Genomic DNA, 23,094 nt, shown 5'->3' with positions numbered 1-23,094 from the left:
AGCGGAAACCACTCTACGTCATGTTGTAGTCCTGCAAAGGACTACAATTTGGCCGGAAAAATCTAACCGGATTCAGTTTTAACCCAAAATAATTCCCCTGCGCTCAAAGACATACTTTTAGGGCCTACCTAATAAACTCCTTGATGCGGCGTAGTTATGCGTTTGGTATATGCATCTTTTAGTCCAACTCGTAGCGACTGGCAAGACTACACTAGGCTACTCGAGCATTTTAATAGGGATTGGGGAAACAAACGGAGGGAACCAAAACAAAGCGACTCCGCTTCTTCTGCTTGTGGTTTCCTCCTAGACCGGATCAAACCGCCCGTTATAAAAACGAATACCAGGTTTTCCCCAGGAAAAACTGGTGACGTGAGGTTAATCCTCTTCTCTCGGTTGACATAATAATAATATTACTGTGTTGTGTTTTCTCTAACAGTATAGTATAGTACTGTACCAGGGCTTGGCACACAGTGAGTGCACTCCACTCTCTCCATGACGTTCAAATGTGTTGAAAAAGTTGTGCAGCATTTTGTATTTTAGTCTGTGTCTTTATCAAGTGTAGGTGCTTTGTGTGAAACTCCAGTAAGCGCTGGTTCAGTGGGCCGCAGAGCAGAGAGGTAACAGTTAGTCTGTTCGTTGGCACGTAGGGAGAAATGGGCGTTGTTGTTGTTGTCTTTTGATCGTTCCACGCGCGGTCCCTCCGCCGGTCTCCGGTTATCCCAGGCTGTTCCCCATCTATTTAGAACCACAGACAGAGGAGAGGAGTGAGTGAGTGTGGCAATGATCTGACACCATGTCCCCCTAGGGATGTGCAGAGAATGTTAGAGAGGCAGGGGCTGACGTTTTTAAAGTGGCCTTTTGGTGAAAATATCGAAAATAGCGTTACGCGTTGTGAGCTTGGAGGTCTGCCATTTTCGGTGCTTGATAACACACTGAACTAAGCACGATAAAGTCAACACTGCAGATGTGGCATAACGGCATGGATTTCTACACAGAGAGGGCAATTATTTCAACATAAGATGCTGCACTCAAGTTCCAGAGAGTTTGGTAAAGGCAATTCTCTTGAATGTTGCCTTCAGGTATGGCATGGAAAGAGGGGGCATTTGCATTTCTTTCACCATAGTAAAAACTGTATTCATGGTCTGGAGAGGGCACTTTTTACAGACGGGTAAAAGGGCAGGGTCTTATGTGTGCACGTGCCTGACGTGCCCCACACCCTCACACTACTTCTGCCAACCATAGGGCTAGAGTCATGCCACTTATTGTGCCCTGTAAACAAGGGCAAAACCTTGCCATGTCGCTGTCATTACATTTAACTAGAACTCCACTAAACATAAGGTGTGTGTGTGTGTGTGTGTGTGTGTGTGTGTGTGTGTGTGTGTGTGTGTGTGTGTGTGTGTGTGTGTGTGTGTGTGTGTGTGTGTGTGTGTGTGCGTGCGTGCGTGTGCGTGTAAAGTATTTACATGTTAATTCTATGTTTCATTGATCAACATGTATTATTCTGTGTCATGTTAGCATTCAGAGAGCCGGTTATGACATTTAATGTGATATCTGGGGATCAGAAAGCAGCAGCTACTGTAAGAGATCATTTTCCAGCCGCTACACTGCTACTTATTATAAGCCAATAATTCTTGTTCTGGACAGTGGATTTGTCTTTTACTGTATGTGAAATGTCGCTTGCATGTTGATTTTTATACTGAAATCAACATCGTTTATGTAATTTGCTTCTACCCTTGTTTATACTCTTGATTTCTCCTCCATCACCTCTGCAGTGAATAAGAGTTTATAGAGTTTATTTGGATCCCCTTTAGCTGGTTCATAACAACTCTGCCCTCAATCCCCGCATATCTGACCAAACATTTCCACAAAGTTAGCGACACCCACAGCCACAACACCAGAAGGAGCGCACACAATGATCTGATAACACAAACCCATAAGACAAATATGGGTAAATTCTCCTTCTACAACACTGCCACCCAGGTGTGGAATTCCTTGACTACCTCCCTTATAACATGTAGCTCGCTGGCATCCTTCAAAACTGCCCTGAAAACTCACCTTTCAGGAGGCCAGAGAAGGAGGTAGTTATCACTTTCATCCTTCCAATAAAGGTACTATACTATACTTCTCCCATAGACAGGCGAGAAGTGAGCACCCCTCCCCTACCCCCACTTTTTCCCCCTTACTCTGTACATATGGTGTTTTATACTTGCAATGCTATTTTGTTGCTATTTTGTATGTCGATGATTTGAATACCAAGGACCTCCAACAAGACCACAAGGGCATTTTTGGGGCGTTCCTCTTAGGCAGGGTGTTTGACTACTTGTACTGTACTACATTTTTGTATAATAAAATATTCAACCAATCAATCAAAACGATGCTATTTTAACTCTCAAATACCTGGAACGCGCCCGAGTCGCATTAGATTTTAACCACTTTAACCATTATTGTATGCTTTAACCTTAGAAAAATAGCAGATATACAAGCTCACAGCGCGGCACCGAGTGCCGCGCTGCGAGCTTGTAGATCTGCTATTTTTGAAAAATCGTGAAAATGTATGCAAGTCGCTGTCCAGGTCCTCCCGGGGGTCCCCCCGCTCCCCCCGCTTCCCCCGCTCCCCTCCCGCCTCCTCTCGCTCTAGACGGTGCTTCTGGCTGTTGGCCGAGATCTGACCCAGCATCACCTGGGTGGAGGAATGCAATGATTAATCCATTAATCAATTTACAATTCAGGCATTTAGCAGACGCTCTTGATCCAGAGCGACTTACAATAAGCAAGGTGATACATCAATACATCAACATCAGTATCTCAAATTGCATAGAAATGTCAATCTAGGGGGTCCTCAGAGTTACTACAGGGGGTCCTCCAAATCTTTCTGTGATAGAAACGTTTTTTTCCCCTTTTTTATATGTTTGCACTTGAACCCTAGTGTCCATATCCTGAGAACTTTAGCCAAAAATAGCAGATCTACAAGTGATCGTCTATTTTCGGCAAAGAGGTTTGGTGAAGAGGGGAAAAAGAGCAGACTAAGTACAGAGTGGAAGGTCAAGTTTATTAAGTGTTGATGGTTCAAGTGGTTAAATATCTGAAAACACAAATTGACATGAATCCAAAATACACTGATGATTCTGCTGCCAAACAATGAAACTATATGGAATCTATGAGCAGGTTGTGGGGGTCCCTGCTTCATCTCTCTCTCAACTGAGGGGTCCTTGGCCTGAAAACATTGAAGACCCCTGGTTAAATAATTGACCGATCAATTATGAAACTAGTGGTTGGATGCAGTCCTACCTTGGTGTCGTCCCGCAGGTTGCTGCTGAACAGGACGGATCCGCTGGTGGTCTGGTAGCGGGACGTCCCTGTGGTCGCTAGCGGCGCCGTCTTGTGATTGGTCGCGGAGGACTGGTCATGCGTGGCGGAGGCAGCTGCGGCGGGCGTTAGGGCTGTCACAATTATTACATAATCGTTTAATCGTGATTTTTTGACATAATCGCGATTATTCTTCATAATCGTCATAATCGTTTCCATGTTGAAAAATGTTCATATATTTAAAAAAAAGTCAAAAATAGTGGAAATAGCAGATCTACAAAGCGTTGTGAGCTTGTAGATCGGCTATTTCCACTATCAAAGTTATTTTTTAAGTAGTAAGTTGTCAAATATGTCAGTAATTTCTTTGTATATTTAGGTTATGTGTCATATCTACCATGTACAACTTCAAAGCCTAAAAGCCAAACAGAAATGTAATTATCAACGACAAAAACACAATTAAATCGTTAATCGGCAATTATTTGAGTGACAATTAATCGTCATGTAAAATGTCATATCGTGACAGCCCTAGCGGGCGCCGTCGCTGTGACTTTGGCCGTTCTGCCAGAGTCCTCAGAGATCTCCCGCACGGTGCTCATGGTCTTGTCCTCTCCACCAGACGCTGGTTTCTTGTCCTTGGGACCCAGGAAGCCCTTGGATAGAGAGACACCTTTTTATTAGGAGAATCAGTCGCCCAGTGCAGTTAAAGGACAACTTTGTTTTTTAGCATATTGATTTTTTTCACAAATAAATGTATATAAATTAAACGATAACGAATCTCTCAGCAAAAAGCAAGGAATTGATTCAAGATGAAGCCAGGCGATTTGACATACGGCCCAAGTATATTGCCCTCCAGGGTCAACCGGACTAACTAATGGTATCAATGGAGATCTCATATCTGTCCATCCTCCTCCCTTTAATGCCCATATATGGATATCTCTGTATCTGTCCATCCTTGTCCCTTTTGTGCCCATATATGGAGATAGCTGATGCCATCGGTCCAGCCCATATGTGTCCCTTTTGTGGCCATATATGGAGCTGACTGATTTGTTTGCTACTGCCATGACAACACGGAGAGTTGTGTCACTCACGTTCACTTCATGGGGCCAGGTCTTCTACGCACACATCTATTGGCGTATAGTGACAAACGGCGAACCGGAAGTTTACAGAATGCATTGAAGTCTATGAGGTGTAAAGTGACAATGAACCACGTGACCAGCGCTGTTTCTGACCCCGCAGTGGCAGGACTCTCTGATTAGACGACTCTGATTGAGCTTAGACACAACACTCCATATTTGGCAGTAGCTGCATTGGGAGCTCCTTATATGGTTATGGCTGAGTCATGGTGACAACAGCGTGATGTCAGAGTTTGGTCCGCTGTCCTTTAAAATGAAGTGAAACAGTGTGTTTCCACTAACCGACTCGTAATAATTAGTTTATGACACTGTTTGACGGTGGTGCTTGGTGTGTGAAATGTTTCACTGGACATTACATCGAAGAAGGGGACAAAAAGTCTCCCATACTGCTGCTGTTGCAGTAGAACACAAGGTTTACCACTTTGGATGGAGACATTATGACATTATGAGTGATCAGATTGAAGTGAACATCTTCAACACAGTGTCTTTGTGCTGGACGAAGTTGCCCCCAGTGACGACTGGAAGAGGAAAACGTCCTGTTGAGGTTCCCTCCTGGCGCTGGGGCCACACAGCTGTGCTTATAGATCACATCGTCTACATCTGGGGAGGTCATTCTGTCTGCAACCTTCTCTATGCCTTTGATGTCGACGCCCACAGATGGTTCAAGCCGGAGATTTCTGGAACCGTACCAGAGGCAAGGCGAGGCCACTCAGCCTGTGTCTTGAGGAAGGTCATGTATATCTATGGAGGATGGAACCACCACATTAGCCTTAATGACATCTACAAGTTGGACACCACCACAATGGTCTGGTCTTTAATTGACACCAGCGGCTCTTTTTCACACTCTGCCACACACTCTGCCACCATCATTGGAACAAAGATGTTTGTATTCGGGGAAGGAGCAAACATCAGAGTGTTTGACACAGAGACCAACAGGTGGCTGGACACATCTTCTGCACAGCCTGTTCCAGAATTATACTGGAATCATTCAGCCTTTGCTTACAATGGAGAGCTGTATATACTTTTGGGATTTATTAGGAACATGACCCATGGTCTGTGGAAGCTCAACCCAGAGACCTTTTCCTGGAAGGAGGTTGAGGGGAAACACCCATGTATCTCTTATCCCAGGGAGAGGTTGTGCTGTTGCATGGTGGGAGATTGTATCATCTTCTCTGGAGGATACAGACATGAACTTAATCTTGATGATCTGTTGATCTTAGATTTAAATCCAACACTGCAGACACTCTGCAAGCTAGCAGTTCTTCAGTACGGTGTGGAGCAGAAGGAACTCCCACACAGCATCAGAGGGGAACTGGCAGCCATGGCTGAAGAACACTAGAAAGGTTCACCTGTATACGTTGTGTATACGTTGGCCAATCACATCGCAGATCATACACACACTACCGGCCAATCCACAGCGTGTGCTGCGTCTCTTCAGGAAATAGCCACCCTCAGCTACAGTGTTTACGACGGTGAAGGATTCTTAACCTCTTAATCCCCAAATCCTGCTCAGAAAATGACGTTTTACCCCTCTACGTAATCGTATCTGTCGCGGTGGTTTGCGGCGCCGCTCCGGTGGTCCGCGGCGGTGGTCCGCGGCGGTGGTCCGCGGCGACTCCGGGCGAAAAACGGACGAAAAAAGCAAGCGGAAAGGAGCAGGGAAACCCCCAGGAGACCCCCCAAGTGTGTCCAGTTTATAGCATTAGTCATCTATATGACATGACATGTCTGTGGATTACGCCATATTTGGCAAATGTTTCAGCCGGATGTGACAGACTGACTTCCAACGTATACCTAAAAAATTTAGAAACAAAATAAATGTATAAATAAAATGATATGTATTTGATTGCAGACCTCCCGTCTGAAAATATTCTTTTCCAGGGACCACTTGAAGAAAATATTTTGAGTTACAAATGTTCGCACATCGAGGCGTTTTGTGCTTGTAGATCTGCTGTTAGTTTTGTGCGAGTGTCTGACCTCATGACCTCATCTTTCACCACCACAGTCTGTGATGTCATTTACACATCCTACCTGTTTAATGATGCTGAAAATGACCACAGCACACAGTCTGTGGTGTCACTTACACATCCTACCGGTTCAATGATGCTGAAAATGACCACAGCACACAGTCTGTGATGTCATTTACACATCCTACCTGTTTAATGATGCTGAAAATGACCACAGCACACATTCTGTGATGTCACTTACACATCCTACCGGTTTAATGATGCTGATAATGACCTCATCTTTCACCACCACAGTCTGTGATGTAATTTACACATCCTGCCTGGGTCATCTTAACCATTGGATGCATGACCTACCAATACCTACCTCTTCCATGAGTGGTGTCAAAAATGACCCCAATTAAAATCAAAAAGCATTTTTGCAATAAACTACTAATATTACTACTACTACTATTACGGTACTACTATTACGGTACTACCAGTAAAGACGCCTAAGGGCGACAAGCAACCTCACCCGCGTCATGTCTTGGCCATCTGACCTCCCTCTCTCTGCACAATGTTTATTCATTCAGAATTAACTGAGAATTAACTCATTCCTAACAGAGACTCATACCCAACTACTTACATGGAACCTGAATAAAAGTATATTCTGATTCAAATATACCACCTCGCCAATTCATGGAAAGGAATGGAATATATTCTATTCCATTCTGAGGTGTTTACATGAGCACTTTTATTCTGAATGAGTGGAATAGGCCTATAGCTGCCCATGGAAACGCAGCTGTAAGATGTCAGTAGCCATGTTTCCATAAACGTATTCGAATTAGGGAAGCGAATTATCAGACAGGCGTATTAAGACAAAGCGAATTTAGCCCGTTTCCATTTGCGGGTGTCATTCGAATTAGCGACGGTCGCATGGTTGACAGAGTGCTCATCTTGCAAGTTTCAGCGTCCTCTGGAAGGTGGCCGATCTGCAAGCTCACAGCGCGGCGCGGAGACGCGGATGCGTGCTGCTGTGAGCTTGTAGATCGGACACGTTTGGCACGCAACACTGAGTGATGAGGAAGGGTTAGCCACGGATGGCTTGACTCCGGGAGGTGAAAACGGGAGGATTTTACACATGGTCCGTGTCACTCCGTGTGTAACAAACAACCGGTGTGTTTTGTGGGCTATAAACGCTATACAATGGACGTTAAGCGGAAATGTTTTCAGTAGGGCGTTCCACATGTTAGTGGTATAGCAGGAGAATTGTGGACATCCTTGACGTTTTGGAAGTATTTTGTCAGGTACATGTGTATCTTAGTGGTGTAGTGAATCTTGTACACCAGGCCCATTGCGAGATGCTGTAGACGCTGAGCTACCATGAGCCACCCCACGCTTAAAAAGTGATAAGGTGCGGTAAGGTGAGCCCGAGAAGGAAGGTTAAGCAGGATCCTAATTAGTTTATTTTGGGCCGTTTGGAGCCTTGTTTTTAAGGCATTTATTGGGGCATCGCGATACCATGCGTGGACTCCATAGTCAGAGGGACAGAATGAGTGCACGTCCTAGAGTCTTCCGTGTATTGTTACAGCTATAGAGTTAGGGGGCCGTCCTCCATTCTGACATGCTGCCATTCCAACATTGACTTCTAATTGTCTGAGTGGCGGGACTTCCATAGAGGTTAAGGTTTGGGTTAGTGTCGGAATGGGGGGATGCACCCTTTGAGTTCTATGGGGGACTGGTGACGTTCTGGCTATCCAGGCAATAAATAGGCAACCACACTTGCAATTTCCAATTGCATCCTTTCTAGTTGTTAGTGTCCCCCTTATTGTATTTGTATGCCTTTTTCTATTCTATTTGGAATAAACTGTTAGATCCCACATCAACAGCTTCATATGTGACCCAGCATAGCAGAGGGGCAGTCATTTCGGAAAGCACAGCTTTAGACCAGCCCTGAAATTACTTTTTTTTTTTCTAAAATGTGATAAAGCCACAAAAGCATTTCATAAATATCAGGCTACATTTCACTTAAACGCCAGAGCTTAACTCTGCATGTAAATAAGACTTTTTTAAATTAATGTGAAGAGAAACCTCACATTTTGCAGGTTACATTTCATCTAAAAGGCTGAATTTCTCAGATCTAGTATTTCTGCATGGCATAACTCTATAAGCCATATCAACAAAACGGTTGGGTCAATCTTCACAACCAATATATCATTTTGTAGCTATGATTCCCAGCTTTCAAATGAAATGAAAAAATGAAAATGAAAAAGATTTCAATGACTAGCCCTCAGCTGTGTTCAGACACATATGTTATGCTCAGAGTTTTGTTATGCAATTCTCTTGTGCATTCAATAACAGATCAACCCATTCTCAAGCATAGCCCTCTTTAATTTGACTTCATTCAGCAGACTACATGGTACACCAGTCATGCTTATTGTGTTTTCATATCATGCACCGATGAAAAACAGAAAGATGTGATAAACTAGAGAGATGCAATTGGAAATTGCAAGTGTGGTTTTCCCTATTCAAGTCAATGGAGACATTTTATTCACTAATACATTAATGGCCATATATGGAGATCTCTGTGTCAATCCTTGTCCCTTTCATGCCCATATATGGAGATCACTGATGCTATCGATATTAAGCCCAGGGGGCAGGGGCGTGGGGCCTCCTCAGTAGGGTGGTGAGATCTGGTCTAGGGGTTTTGCTCGGCCCCGCCTCCCCCTTTTCTGAAGATTATTATCTTATAAAAAATACAAATAAACGATTGATTTGAAATTCGAAAAACTCACCATTGAAATGCAATGTGTCTCTAATAGACTTTTGGGGGGCTCCAGAAACATTAAAAGTGATGTTATAAACGTGTCAACAAAAATGTGCAGTAACAACATTTCCTCTAGCGATTGGATTGCTCTCTGTGCACTGAGCGTCTGGCCTAGCTATCTGGGTACATAACTAGGAAACAGGCTGTGATATTATTTAGTTCACAGCTGAGGGCCTTTTCTACCTGCACTTTGCCCCTGCCCGAGACAAGGAGAGCCGAGTCATCTGCGAACAGGAACAGGTTGCAGTCACAAGCAGATGACATGTCGGTGAGGTTTAAAAGGTCACAAGTGCTAGTGATGCTAGCAGAAGCAAGTATCCCGCACTGAAGTGCACCTGATGCATTCCACAATTAGGGTTGTCACAATTACAGTATTACATAATCGTCTAATCGCAATTATTTGACATAATCACAATTATTTGACATAATCGCAATTATTTTGTGATAATTGTCATAATCGTTTACATGTTGAAAAATGTTTATACATGTTCAAACATTTAAAAATTGTGGAAATAGCAGATCTACAAGCTCACAACGTGTTGCGATGCAACGTAGATCGACTATTTCCACTATCAATGTTATTTTTAAAGTGTAAAGTTGTCAAATATGTCCTTCATTTCTTTGTATATTTAGGTTATTTGTCATATTTGCCATGCGCAACTTCAAAGCCTACAAGCCAAACAGAAATGTAATTGTTAACAAAAACACAATTAAATCGTTAATCGCAATTATTTGAGTGACAATTAATCGTCATGTAACCACAATGCCAGGGATGGACAAGCCTTGGCTTACTGGTGAGGTTTTGCTGGCCAAAGACAACTTATTTGCAGCTCGTCATCGACACTGATACAGACAGGAGGGAGAAACCTTGGAGGGAGAAACCTTGCTCAGACAAGCTAGTGGACACACAAACAGGCTGAAGCAGGAACATGAGAATGAGCACACAGGTTATTTATCAGCCAACTGCTTACACCTGAGTAATTGGGGGCAGGGGCGTCACAAGGGGGGTGGGGAAATGGGACTGAGTTACAAGGGCCCAAGGTGGAGAGGCCCTAGTAACTTTAGCTATTGAAAAATAGCAGATATACAAGCTCACAGCGCTGTGAGCTTGTAGATATGCTATTTTTTTAAAGTCGTGAAAATGTGTGCAAATCTTTGAATATATATTTTTTAAGCGAACATTTGTAACTCAAATTTTGCTTCTGGGGGTCCCTGGTACTAAATATTTTGAGATGGGGGTCCGTGGCCAAATACATATCATCTTGGGGGTCCTTGACATGAAAAGATTTGGGCACCACTGACATGGAAACATAGGTTTCTTGCACACATTTTCACAATTTTTCAAAGCTCACAGCGCGGCACCGAGTGCTGCACTGCGAGCTTGTAGATCTGCTATTTTTGAAAAGTCGTGAAAATGCGTGCAAATCTTTGAATATATGTATGTTTTAAGCAAACATTTGTAACTCAAATTTTGCTTCTGGGGGGTTCCTGGAACTAAATATTTTGAGATGGGGGTCGGTGGCCAAATACATAACATCTTGGGGGTCCTTGACACGAAAAAGTTTGAGCACCACTGACCTGGAAACATAGGTTTCTTGCACACATTTTCAAAATGTTTCAAAAATAGCAGATCTACAAGCTCGTAAGATGGCAAAGTCAATACCGTAGCCTCTCCTGGTGTTTTCAGGGCTGTGCTGAACATACTCTTCGATTTCATGGTATTGACCCAGCAAAATATAAGGACAGTAAGTGATGATCACGTCCATGAGACCCATGCTACTGATCATCACCATGGCAATGTAGACGTTGGGGAAGATCGCCATGACAGCAGTTACTATGGAGAATCCCAGGGTTCCCAGGATGTAGATGAATTTGATGCTCAGGTCAAAATGATCTAAATACTTCTGAAGAAGGCCAGAGAATACAGCAGCAGTAGCAGAATAGACCGCGAGTCCCCAACAGCCCATCTGCACGCCCTTGTTGTAGTTCTGGAGCTCAATGGAATGAATGGGTGCCATGGGGTCTCCGTGGTAGATAACCTGTCCCATAAAGTCAGTATAAAACAAACCCTTTGCTAGCATACAGAAATTTGTGATGAGATGACACACACCTCCACAGTTGGCTTGGCATCTTCAGCATCGAGAGCCAGAGCAATCGTACAGTGCTGGCCCCCTCTGGCCCCCTCTGGTCCCCTGACTCCCCCCTCCAGGTCTGAGCCCTCAGCCCTCTTCTTCGCATGCTGTTTGACATAAGATGAGTCATTAAGGATGCGTGAGGAGGGGACTGCCTGATGAGTGCCAGACACTGGCTTTCGCAGATGGTAGACCCGTGATACCATTCGTCCAGAGTGTGGGGGGAGGAAGGAATGTATTTGGTTGTCCGTGCGTGGGTGTGATGGGGACGAGGTTGATGTGCGGAATGGGAGGTTCCCTTGCTCAGCAGAGCTGTGGCCTCTTACTGAGTGGGAAAGACCAGAAATAAACACAGCCTCTTTCATTCCTTTGACAGCCTTACCCTGCTCCAGCAGAGCAACAGTGAGTGAGTCAAAGTGATCGTCCATCTTGCCATTCATCTTTCATCTGAGACTCCAGCGGGATTGTGGGCTGCAATTCTACCATCTCAGCAGTAGGGGAGGAAGTGCCACAAGTAGGAGGAGGAGGAGTAGAGGAGGCGTAATTGGTTGATGAGAAAGCCTTTTCCATCTCGTACTGTGACTCTGCGGGTAAATAATGCGCCTCGAGGGGGAAATGAGGTGAGTCAAGATCAGAATCTAAATGAATGGCTGTGTCTGGTATGGTTAAGGCCAAGTCATTGTTACTCATAACACACTCCACATCAAGGAGGTCCATCTCCAACACAAGATCGACAGGATTGTCTTCATGAGCATCTGCTGTGGCCTCCGCCTGGTGGTAGCGTTTGAAAGGTCGCTCTGGAATACTGAGCATGTGCAGTATAACAGAGATGATGAAGATGGTGGCAGTGAAGAGGAAAAGGACCTGTTCCTTGGACTTAAATGCACGACCCAAAGCCGTGTCAGTCCAGTCTAGACCAGCCAAGATATAGCCCGCAGTGCCACCTATCCCAGTAGCAAAGGAGTGGATATTTAGAGCCATATCGTGCTCCTCAGTATCGGCAACATCTAGAAGGTATAAGAGTTAATTGGTCCCTCAGTTGCATCGGCACAGAAGTCCAATACCACCACGCCCAGCACAGTAAGGACAATGCCGATTGGCTGGCTACCGGGGGTGTCGCCAATAGACAGACCTATCAATGAGCCATTTAGAAACAGTGCTACTCCCAGGAGCACGCCCACACACAGGGCCAGTATGAAGGGCCTTCTCCTGCCTAATCGTAGAGTGCAGTGGTCACTGGCTGAGCCAATCACAGGACCGAAAATCAGACCCAATACGGGACTGAGGAACCAGGTTAAACTATAGTACTGCTCTGGAAGGCCTATTTGAAGCAGCAGTGGTGTTACAAGAGCTCTTTCCATGGCATAGCAGAACTCACGGCCAAACATCACTGCTCCATGCATCAGCCAGCGATGCAACGGTATCCGCGGTAGTTGCTCCTCATCCTCTAGCGGTAGTTGCTCCTCATCATCTTGGAGAGGAGGATGAGGAGCGAATACCTAGCGAGGGACCCTCTTGTCCACTGCCTGCTGCTCTCTCATGGATAACATTCTTTGGTTGTATCAATGGATAAATGGGTATGATACTATTTATCACGCAAAGTCCTATGAATAAGACGTGCCACGGTATGTCCAGTAATGGACAGATATTGCAGTTGAAAAGGACACTGTTCCGTATTGGACCAAAGAACTCTAAAGCCTTGCCCCTCGCTGTGTGTGATGTGACGTCCGCTTTTACACGTCATCAAATACGACACCATTCTTCCCCAAATATGAAGTTCAGCAGGCCTGGTGACATTAATCTTCTTACAATAAATGTGAGAAGTCTCTGTTGAGAACCGTTCGTCCCACCGGCTTCAGATTCGGCTTGCGCATTCCCCACCGCAGCGCAGAGTGCAGTGCCCGGCTTCGACCCGACCCGATATGCGGCTTTCCGGAACTGGCGTGAAAGGTTTCGGAATCTCCATATGCGGATATCAGGCTGTTCTGGAAACCGGCACAAGCGCTGACTCATGGTGACATCACTTCTGCTGACTCATTCTGACATCACTCCTATGCAAATAGACAATTCTTCCGCACTTTTACTTTGCACTCTAGGTCAAGTATGCGGAGCTGTAGTCTGACATCAGGGTTTTCCGGACCTGGCACAAAAGGCCCTGAAATCACGTACGCCACTTGAGTCAACACAGACTTCGGCATGCGCGTTCCACGCTGCAGCGGGGAGTGCAGTGCCCGGCATCGTCCGACCCGATACGCGATTCTCCGGATCCAGAACGAAAGGTTCGGACTCTCCGTATGCAGAGCTGATGTCTGACATCAGGGTTTTCCGATACAGATATCTCGATATATGGGCAAAGAATGGACGCAGACAAACAGATAGATATCTCCATATATGGGCATAAATGGACACAGGCAAACAGATGGTCAAACGGGTCCTATGACAACAGTTATAATGGGGTTTGCATTAAAGGGTGGGGCATTCATTCCCTATTTACATTGTTCCCGAGTAGGCCAGTTCCCGACTAGACGCTCGGTCGCCCGACAGGCAGATACAGAGATCTCCATATATGGGCATAAAATGGACGCAGACAGACAGATATCTCCAGATATGGGCATAAATGGACACAGGCAAACAGATGGTAAAAACGGGTCCTATGACAACAGGTATAATGGAGTTTTACATTAAAGGGCGGGGCATTCATTCCCTATTTACATTGTTCCCGAGTAGTCTGGTCCCCAACTAGACGCTCGGCTGCCCTTCTTCTAGTATGACCTAATCGACATGATGTATCAGGAACCCACAGGGAAACCACGCTGTTATTAGACTCTGCCTTGTTCAAAATGATTAGTATTTCTGCCAGGCCTGTGGAACTCCATATTTGGGGAAAACTGATGTCATAATTGATGATGCGTAAAAGCAGACTTTTACGCATAATGTGCGTGATAAATAGTAGCATAAAGGAGAATAAAGTCTGCACACTGAACGATTGAGCTTACTTATACCCATTGTGACACCCAGATTAGAATGGTATCTATGGACATAATTATGGAAGAAGAGCAGGAGACAGTGGACAAGGAGGCCCTTAGCCTCCAGGAGAGTAAAGGGCCGAAGAAATGACACACGCATCCAGCGATGCAGCGAATACCGCTGCATCGCTGGCTGATGCACGGGGCAGTGAAGTTGGGCTGCGAGTTCTGCTATGCCATGGAGACCGCTCTTGTAACACCACTGCTGCTGCGAATAGGCCTTCCAGAGCAGTACTATAGTTTAACCTGGTTCCTCAGTCCCGTATTGGGTCTGATTTTAGGTCCTGTGATTGGCTCAGCCAGTGACCGCTGTATTCTACGATTAGGAAGAAGAAGACCCTTCATACTGGCCCTGTGTGTGGGCGTGCTCCTGGGAGTAGCACTGTTCCTAAATGGCTCGTTGATAGGTCTGTCTATTGGCGACACCCCCGGTAGCCAGCCAATCGGCATTGTCCTTACTGTGATTGGCACTGTGGTACTGGACTTCTGTGCCGACGCATCTGATGGACCAATTACAGCTTACCTTCTAGATGTTGCCGATCTTGGGGAAGAGAAAGATATGGCTCTAAATATCCACTCCTTTGCTGGTGGCATAGGTGGTGCGGTGGGCTATATCTTGGCTGGTCTAGACTGGACTGACACAGCTTTGGGGTGTGCATTTAAGTCCCAGGAACAGGTCCTTTTCCTCTTCACAGCCATTATCTTCATCATCTCTGTTATACTGCACATGCTCAGTATTCCAGAGCAACCTCTCAAACCCTCCCACCGAGCCAAGGCCACAGCAGATGGGGACTCCAGAAACCAATCCTCTTTAAAGTCCAATGTCCTTGACCCGATTGGAGAGAACAACTTTGCCTTTGAAGACAACCCTGTTGATCTTGTGCTGGAGATGGACTTACTTGACATGGAGTGTGTTATGAGTAACAGTGACTTGACCGTGGCCATACCAAACACAGCCATCCAAATAGATCCTGATCTTGACCTGGACTCACATAATCGCTCCGGGGCGCATTACTTTCCCACAGCGTCACAGTACAAGATGGAGGAGGCCTCCTCTCCTCCTCCTCCTTCCCTTGTTCAACCGCCTCCTGCTTATGACACTTCCCCCCCAACTGGTGCGATGGTAGAATTGCGGCCCACAGTGAAAGACCCGATGGATGGCCAGATGGAGGACCACTTTGTCTCACTTGAGATCATTGCCCTGCTGGAGCAGGGTAAGGCTGTCACTGGAGTCAAAGAGGCTGTGTCTATGGCTGGTCATTCCCACCCAGTGAGAGGCCACGGCTCTGCTAAGCAAGGTGACCTCCCCTTCAGCACGCCAACGTCAATCTCAACACAACCACACACGACAACCTTCCTCCTCCCACACTCTGGACGAATGGGATCGCAGGTGGCACATCTGCGAAGGCCAGGGCCTGAAGTTCCTCGGCCAATCCCCTCCCGCAACCGTAACGACCCACATGACTCCCAACAGCGTGCTGAGAAGATGGGTCCGTTATCTGAGGGACCAGGCCCGGAGGGGGCGCCAGAGGGGTGCACCACTGTACGACTACTCTGGATCTCAATGCTGAAGATGCCAAGCCAACTGTGGAGGTTATGTGTGTGTCACCTCCTCACGTGGTTCTCTATTATAGCCCTGGATGTGTTTTATACTGACTTCATGGGACAGGTTATCTACCATGGAGACCCCACGGCACCAACTAATTCCATTGAGCTCCAGAACTACAACAAGGGTGTGCAGATGGGCTGTTGGGGACTCGCGATCCATGCTGCCACTGTCATCACCTGTTCTGTCCTCCTTCAGAAGTGTCTGGATAAGTTTGACCTGAGCATCAAGGTCATCTACATCGTGGGAACCTTGGGATTCTCCGTAGGAACTGCCGTCATGGCGATCTTCCCCAACGTCTACATTGCCATGGTGACGATCAGTAGCATGGGTCTCGTGGACGTGATCATCTCCTACTGTCCTTATACTTTACTCAGTGAATACCATCAAATCGAAGAGTACGTTCGGCACAGCCCTGAAAGCACCAGGAGAGGCTATGGCATTGACTGTGCCATCTTATGCTGCCAGGCCAATATCAGCCAGATCCTGGTAGCTTTGGCCCTGGGTGCTGTGGTAGAGGCAGTGGGGAGTGTGCGCGTGATCCCCATGGTGGCTTCTGGTGGATCCTTCCTGGCGTTTCTTGCTGCTAGTTTCCTAGTTATGTACCCAAACCACGCAGGCTAGAAGCCAGGCTATAAGTCAACCCAGGGACGTGCTGCTGGGCCCCTAATTCAGCCCGGGAAAAAGAGTTGGAGAGGCCCTCATTGCGCGCTGTAGAGAGATCTCTCTCTATAGCGCTGCTGCTGCTACTCAAAGATTTGCCATTTCAGATCATGACAAGTGACAAGGCAGTGGGCCAATTACATGAATTATAGGCCTATATTTCGTTGTTGTCGGGTGGAAACCTTGTATTTCCAAAACCGTTTGTTTTGTATTTATCAATTAAAAAATGATTTAAACTAGTGAAAACAGCCGATCTACAAGCACACAACGCCTCGGTGCGAGGCGTTGTGTGCTTGTAGATCTGCTGTTTTCACTACTTTTGTGCAAACAGTTTCATTTTTACTTTTGTGCAAACAGTTTCATTTTTTCCTAATGGCCCGGCCTGGACCGGCCGAGAATGAACCAAACGTTTGGGAGTTGTCCCGCTTTTCCCAATGGCCAGCACGTCCCTGAGTCAACCCTAGACAAACCTATGTTGAAGGGCAGCACATTGCATTACTTTTAATAGAAAGTTCCTACGGAAAGTGGCAAAAACATTCTCCACAGTGTTTCCAACATGTTCCCCCGACTTCATGGCTGCAGTGAGCATGCAAGCTACCTTATCTGATAAGGCTTTTGTACCTTACACGCTCTTGCCCCTGTGTAAGGTACAAAAGCCTTATGGACAACTTACACCCTTGCATATTGAAGAACTTGTTGAAGAGCTATGCTATTTGCTCCTGGCTACATGCTAACATGATAGCTCCCTATGAGAATCAGTTCACAAACAAGGGCCTCCGCCTAAACATTTTTTTTATCTCTACATGGACATAATTATCTAGAACCATTGTTTTTAACTGTTTTTAATTCTGGAGTAAACACTGGCTGAAAATTGCTTGTTCATTGAGCGTATTTTATATAGCGTTTGATTTCTTTATAGCAATTTTTGTAGGACATAGTTGGTCCTGTATATTCAGTTAATTAGCATTGGTTTTATTTAATTAGTTGTCATTCTCTACTTTAGTTTATAATTTTATTTAGGCTATTCGAAGTTCGGTTATTGGTACAGTAACCTACAGCCCAGATTGTTTGCTTTATTATTGCCCCTGCAGGGCAACCAGACTATAAACTTTATTCCATCCCCAAACTTTTTCCCTTTTTTCTTTCTTTTTTCTTTCTTTTTTTTTTTTTTTTTTTTTGTTTGTTGCCACGCTACTCCCATGCACAGTTTTGATGGCACGCACTTGGGCCATTATCTCAAATCGACCAGCCTCATCGGGAATCAATTCCTTGCATTTTGCTAAGAGATAGGCCTACGTTACATACACTGTAAAAACTCAAAATTTTAAGGCAACAAACTTCAGAAAACTTTTAAGTTAGACAATCAAACATAAAACTTTAAGTTTTGCTTAAATTGGTTTAGTTGGTTTATCTTAACATTTTCAGTTGCCTCAACTTTTATAATTTTTGCTTAACTTAAAATTCTAAGTTGACCTAAACTTAAAAGTTTTCTGAAGTTTGTTGCCTTAAAATCTTGAGTATTCCCAACTTTTTATTTTTTACAGTGTAGTTTAATTTATATACATTTATTTGTGAATATTTTTTTTCCATTGACTTCAATTAAAACTTTCACTTTTCCCAAATATGCAGATGACTGATATCATAGATGTCTGACATCACACACCACATGAGACTTACACAGTATGCCCATATATGGGAATTCTCAGATATGAGAAGCTAGGGATCTCCATATATGGGCATTAAAGAGACAAGGACAGAATGGTTAGCACCGCTCAATTAGGGACAACGATGACATACAGAGAGAGATATTTGCGAGTGTGACCCAGATCACGGCAATCACACTTGCAATTTACAAATGCATCTTTCTAGTTTAGCAGATTGCAATGTTGAACTGTTATTAACCTATTTACTATAGCCTATAGTAACTAGGTTTCTGGACACACCAACATATTTGCATAGCCTATCTCAAAGGTCAAATTAGCCTTTGTGATTTTGGGGGATAAAAAATTACCTCAAGAACAGATATACAATCAGTGTAATATAACTTATATGCTGATCATTTGGCTGACCGCTTTGTAGGGCTGTATAAACAACAGATTATTCTGTTATCGGTTATTATAGTGGTGTGTGTCCTATGGGGCCACCACCTGAACATTTCTCATGTATTTATTTATCCTGCTATGTAGCCTACATTTTCACTTTGACATAAAAAAATAATTACAAATAAAAAAATAAAGCATTACACTATAAGATAGTGTTGCCCAATGCCCATAAATGCTTCCCAATTTACACTTGAAATGCTTGCATCATTGACATCCTTTGGGTTTACTTCCATTGACCACATGATGGCAGTGTTGACCATGAAATGTGAATCCGTGTCATTCTTTCAGGCTACTTTCTCTTTGGGTCTGTGTATCACGCCCATATATGGTCATTTCAGTCCAGAATGAACAGGGTTTTTCAAAAACACAATGTCCGTTTTTTCCTGTCCCGTACGTGTAAAATATCAGTCCAGAATGAATAGGCTTTTTCAAATATGCAATAGGTCTCACTTATTGCATAGGTCTCACCTATTGCATTGGATTGGTGAAGCTTCACATGACAATTCAACCCTATAGGTAATAGCATGGTTTATACTAAATAATTATTAACTTCGCTATAGTCAGCATGGAGAGGAACATGTACAATTTGATCGTCTCATCAAATGACTTGGTTTCATGTGCTATTGGAGGTTTTATCTGTCCACCGCTTCACTTCGAACCGAGGTTTGTCTTGTTTTTTTACCTGTGTTTAGTAGTAGTTGGATCAACAATTGAGCCACGTCAGATGGCTATTGGCTAGCCATCCAGTTTGTTAGCCTAATTACAGTGGACCAATGCATCTGAGGATGGTTAACAGAATCTCAATAGACCAATCCATATTATCAGTAAGGGTGGGGGGATTTCATTGAAAGATTAGGCCTATTCCATCTATGGCCCAAGTGGGGTGTGAGATCACCAGAGCAATTTGGTGAGTTTATTCATCCATACATAAATTTACCAGGGCTAGTTAATTAATTGTAATGTAGCTTTATCAGCTTCAATTATGTGCTGATCACTGAAGTGATACCATGCCTGCAAGATGCATATCCATGCATAAGTGATGGCAATATGTATCTATACTTTCCACCTGGCATCCCTATTTTGAATGTGTGTATGCTATACAGGACAGTGTTTCTCAACCACTGTGCCTGGGGACCTTTGGTGTGCCCCTAAGAAGGGTCAAGTGTGCCCCTTGAAACTGCTTGAAAGCCAGTATTGTATTTATCATTTTAAAAATGATTTAAACTAGTGAAAACAGCCGATCTACAAGCAGGTGCGAGGCGTTGTGTGCTTGTAGATCTGCTGTTTTCACTACTGTTGTGCGACAGCCCAGTTGTATGATGAAGCAGGGCTTTACTTTGCGAAGAAAGGTACAAATTTGAAACTTGGAGATTCAAGGTTTCTTCCCGACATTGACGATATTTACACCCCTGTATTATGTTGGTGTGCCCATGGATTCTTGGGACATGAAAAGTGTGCCCATGCAGAAAAAAGGTTGAGAAACACTGCTATAGGCTATGGGCAAAATATGTCCAATAATAAAAAAAAAAAAATCACACCCAGATATGGCAGATCTACAATCTGAGCTCTTTCACTATTTTTGAGCGGTGCTAGGCCTTGTCTGTTTGTCCCCTGTCTGTTTGTATGGCCACCACAGTGGCCAAGCTTCGTGGGTCGCTTAAAGGGATATTCCACTTTCAACAGGGAAACACCTTATGGGCTTTTCTCCACATACACCCCCATTGTAACTTCAAACTCCATTTTAACAGATAGATTCATTAAAAACACCCATAATTTGTTTTTCTCATACTACCCTAATACTTGAGCAGGCTGTGTTTTTTCGCTATAACCTTTTTCATTTATTTTTAATAATTATTTGGGAAAATGAAAATAATTAAATACAAAAAAAAGTTATTAAAAATAAATGAAAAAAGTTATCGAAAAAACACGGCCTGCTCACGTATTAGGAGGGTAATATGAGTCATCAGAAAAAATAATGGGTGTTTTTAATGAATCTATCATGGTTAAAATGAAGTGGGTAGAGGCCCTGGGCTATGTTATCTATGTTTGTTCCGGACTAGAACAATATAGTCTGGTTGCCCTACTGGCAAGTTGGCAACCACACTAATTAACTCATAAATAGCACCGCTCACTTTACACAGGGTGGGATTTTTGCTATATTTGCAGAACACCGTCATGCAAGCAAGAATAAAGTAGGGCTTAAGTGCTTAAATCAAAGCTGATGCGTATGCCTCGGCCAATTTGTCACACTAGAGTAGGCCTACATTTATATGATGGGTACATTACACAATAAGAAGAAAATCTAGGCCAAATACATCTCTCAGAGTCTGGATGTGTACATTTTCTGCTGCATCAAAATACATCCATTCTTAGCCACACGAACCCTAGCAACCCTATTCTGGGCATAGGCGAACATTCGTCAAAAGTATATTGCTGATCAGGGACACGGTGGTGCAGTCGGTAGCGCTGTCGCCTCACAGCTAGAAAGGTACTGCGTTCGATTACCGCTGGGTGCGCTGTGGGCGCTGGGGGTGTGTTCTCTCCTCCGTGTCATCAGTGCCCATACCCTAGGTGGGGTTGGCAAAAGGGCCATCTGCATGGAGTTTGCATGTTCTCCCAGTGTCTCCTAAGGTAGGTACCCTCACAAAAAACATGCTGTAATCTTGGCCTCCCCCCCTGGTCAGCCGGGCGCCTGAAAGGAACTTGCTTCCACGCGCTATACGTCCAACCGGGGAATATCTTCCCTGTCAGGTGAAAAGAAGAGGCTTGAACTCCTAATGCACAGAATTCTGGAAGCATGAGGTCAGTCCATGCTCTCCCCAGGTTGGTAGAGGGAGTGTATAGCGCCCAGGATTACATTAGACAACATTGACTCCGGGTGAAAAAAAAATGGTATATAAAAATTGTGGGATAAAAATGTTGTAGAGACAGAGAAAAAAACAAAGAAAAAGTCTAGCTGCAAGCTCACAAGAATCACTAGCTATAGATCCCAGGAGGATGTACAATCTCATGGTAGACCGCTGTTGGACCCCGGTTGCCAAGTTAAGATCTGTGTTAATATAAAACTGTTAATGAAGGGCTAGGACATTAGAAGCATTTAGCTTCTTCCCAAGCATTTTATGACACACAAAGGTATGGAAGCATGAAGGATCTCACTGGAAGTACAATGAGAGATCAGCATCATGAACATCTGCAATGACCGAGGTGATATTCAACTAATGAGGACAATGCCTTTCTTGTCTCCTTTATACACCGGCCAACAACCCCCACACGCACAGCCAACACTCTCCACCTCCCCACCCCGTTTCGTTTTCCCAGCACTGAACCTTATGAGTAATAACTTTCTTTGAGTCACTCGGACTGCGGTGCGGTGCGTGCGCACATAGACATCAAAGGGGGCTTGAGCCCCTGCCCCATCCGTCTGTAGAAAGTGCCCTTTCCAGACCATGAATGCAGTTTTTACTATGGTGAATAAATGTAGAATTCCCACTTTCCATACCTGAAGGCAGAATTCAAGAGAATTGCCTTGTAATACTGTAGCTCTCCTGAACTTGAATGCATCTTATGTTGAAAGAATTGCCCTCTCTGTGTAGAAATCCATGGCGCACATCTCATCTCCAGTATTGACTTGATTATGCTTAGTTTAGTGCGGTATCAAGTACCGAAAATAGCCGACCTCCAAGCTCACAACGCGTCGCGCCGCGACGCGTTGTGAGCTTGGAGGTCTGCTATTTTCAATATTTTCACCGAAAGACCCTTTTAGAAGTTTCAGCCCCTGCCTCTCTAACATTCTCTGCACGTCCCTGGTGCTCGGTGACTTTGTCTTAAACCTCTCCGTCTATGTCCGTCTCCCAGTCTGTGCGCCGCTCTCTGCCTAGCGCTGTCTGTCCGTCTGTCTCTCTCGCTCTCATTCTCTCGTCCATCTTTTCTCTCTCTTGCAACCTCCAACGAGGTTCCTGTTTCAAAGCGAGTCAGAGAGAATAATTAAAAAAAGCTCTGCTGTTGGTTCCCACAGAAAGGTAGTGAATGATGGAAAAAAAGGGGTTTGCTTATTTGCAAACATGCACACACACACATGCACGACCGCTTGCACATGCACTGACGCACGCACGCACGCACGCACGCACGCACACACACACACCCACGCACACACACGCACACAGACACAGACACAGACACACACACACACACACACACACACACACACACACACACACACACACACACACACACACACACACACACACACACACACACACAGATCAAATGGTGAGCTGAGGTCCCCCCCTTAGGGCATGAACATGGATTAATGCGCTTGGTGCGATTATTTCATTTATAACTGTCCTGGACCTTTTC

The 23,094-nt window shown here is 44.7% G+C and overlaps 1 protein-coding gene and 1 pseudogene across 2 annotated transcripts; one reads left to right on the top strand and one right to left on the bottom strand.

Annotated features, from left to right (window-relative positions):
• Positions 1–536: 536 nt before the first annotated feature.
• Positions 537–14,347, bottom strand: LOC308282966 (solute carrier family 45 member 4-like; annotated as a pseudogene). Its single transcript has 8 exons — positions 14,338–14,347; positions 11,775–12,812; positions 10,846–11,448; positions 9,393–9,433; positions 3,869–3,956; positions 3,289–3,422; positions 2,559–2,680; positions 537–735 (listed from the first exon to the last, which is right to left on the bottom strand). The product of its transcript is annotated as a solute carrier family 45 member 4-like (transcript).
• A 126-nt stretch (positions 14,348–14,473) lies between these two features.
• LOC308282965 (solute carrier family 45 member 4-like) lies at positions 14,474–16,597 on the top strand (the record flags this gene model as incomplete). The annotated part of the gene is made up of 1 exon (XM_080723353.1): positions 14,474–16,597. One exon carries the CDS (start codon positions 14,474–14,476, stop codon positions 16,595–16,597), a length of 2,124 nt encoding a protein of 707 aa, XP_080579479.1.
• Positions 16,598–23,094: the final 6,497 nt, after the last annotated feature.

This window comes from Nannobrachium achirus (genome assembly GCF_963921795.1).
Source record: "Nannobrachium achirus genome assembly, chromosome: 4".
Classification (NCBI taxonomy): Eukaryota; Metazoa; Chordata; class Actinopteri; order Myctophiformes; family Myctophidae; genus Nannobrachium; species Nannobrachium achirus.
Note: the sequence above shows the minus strand (reverse complement) of the source record. Positions and strands in the feature narration are given on the sequence as shown.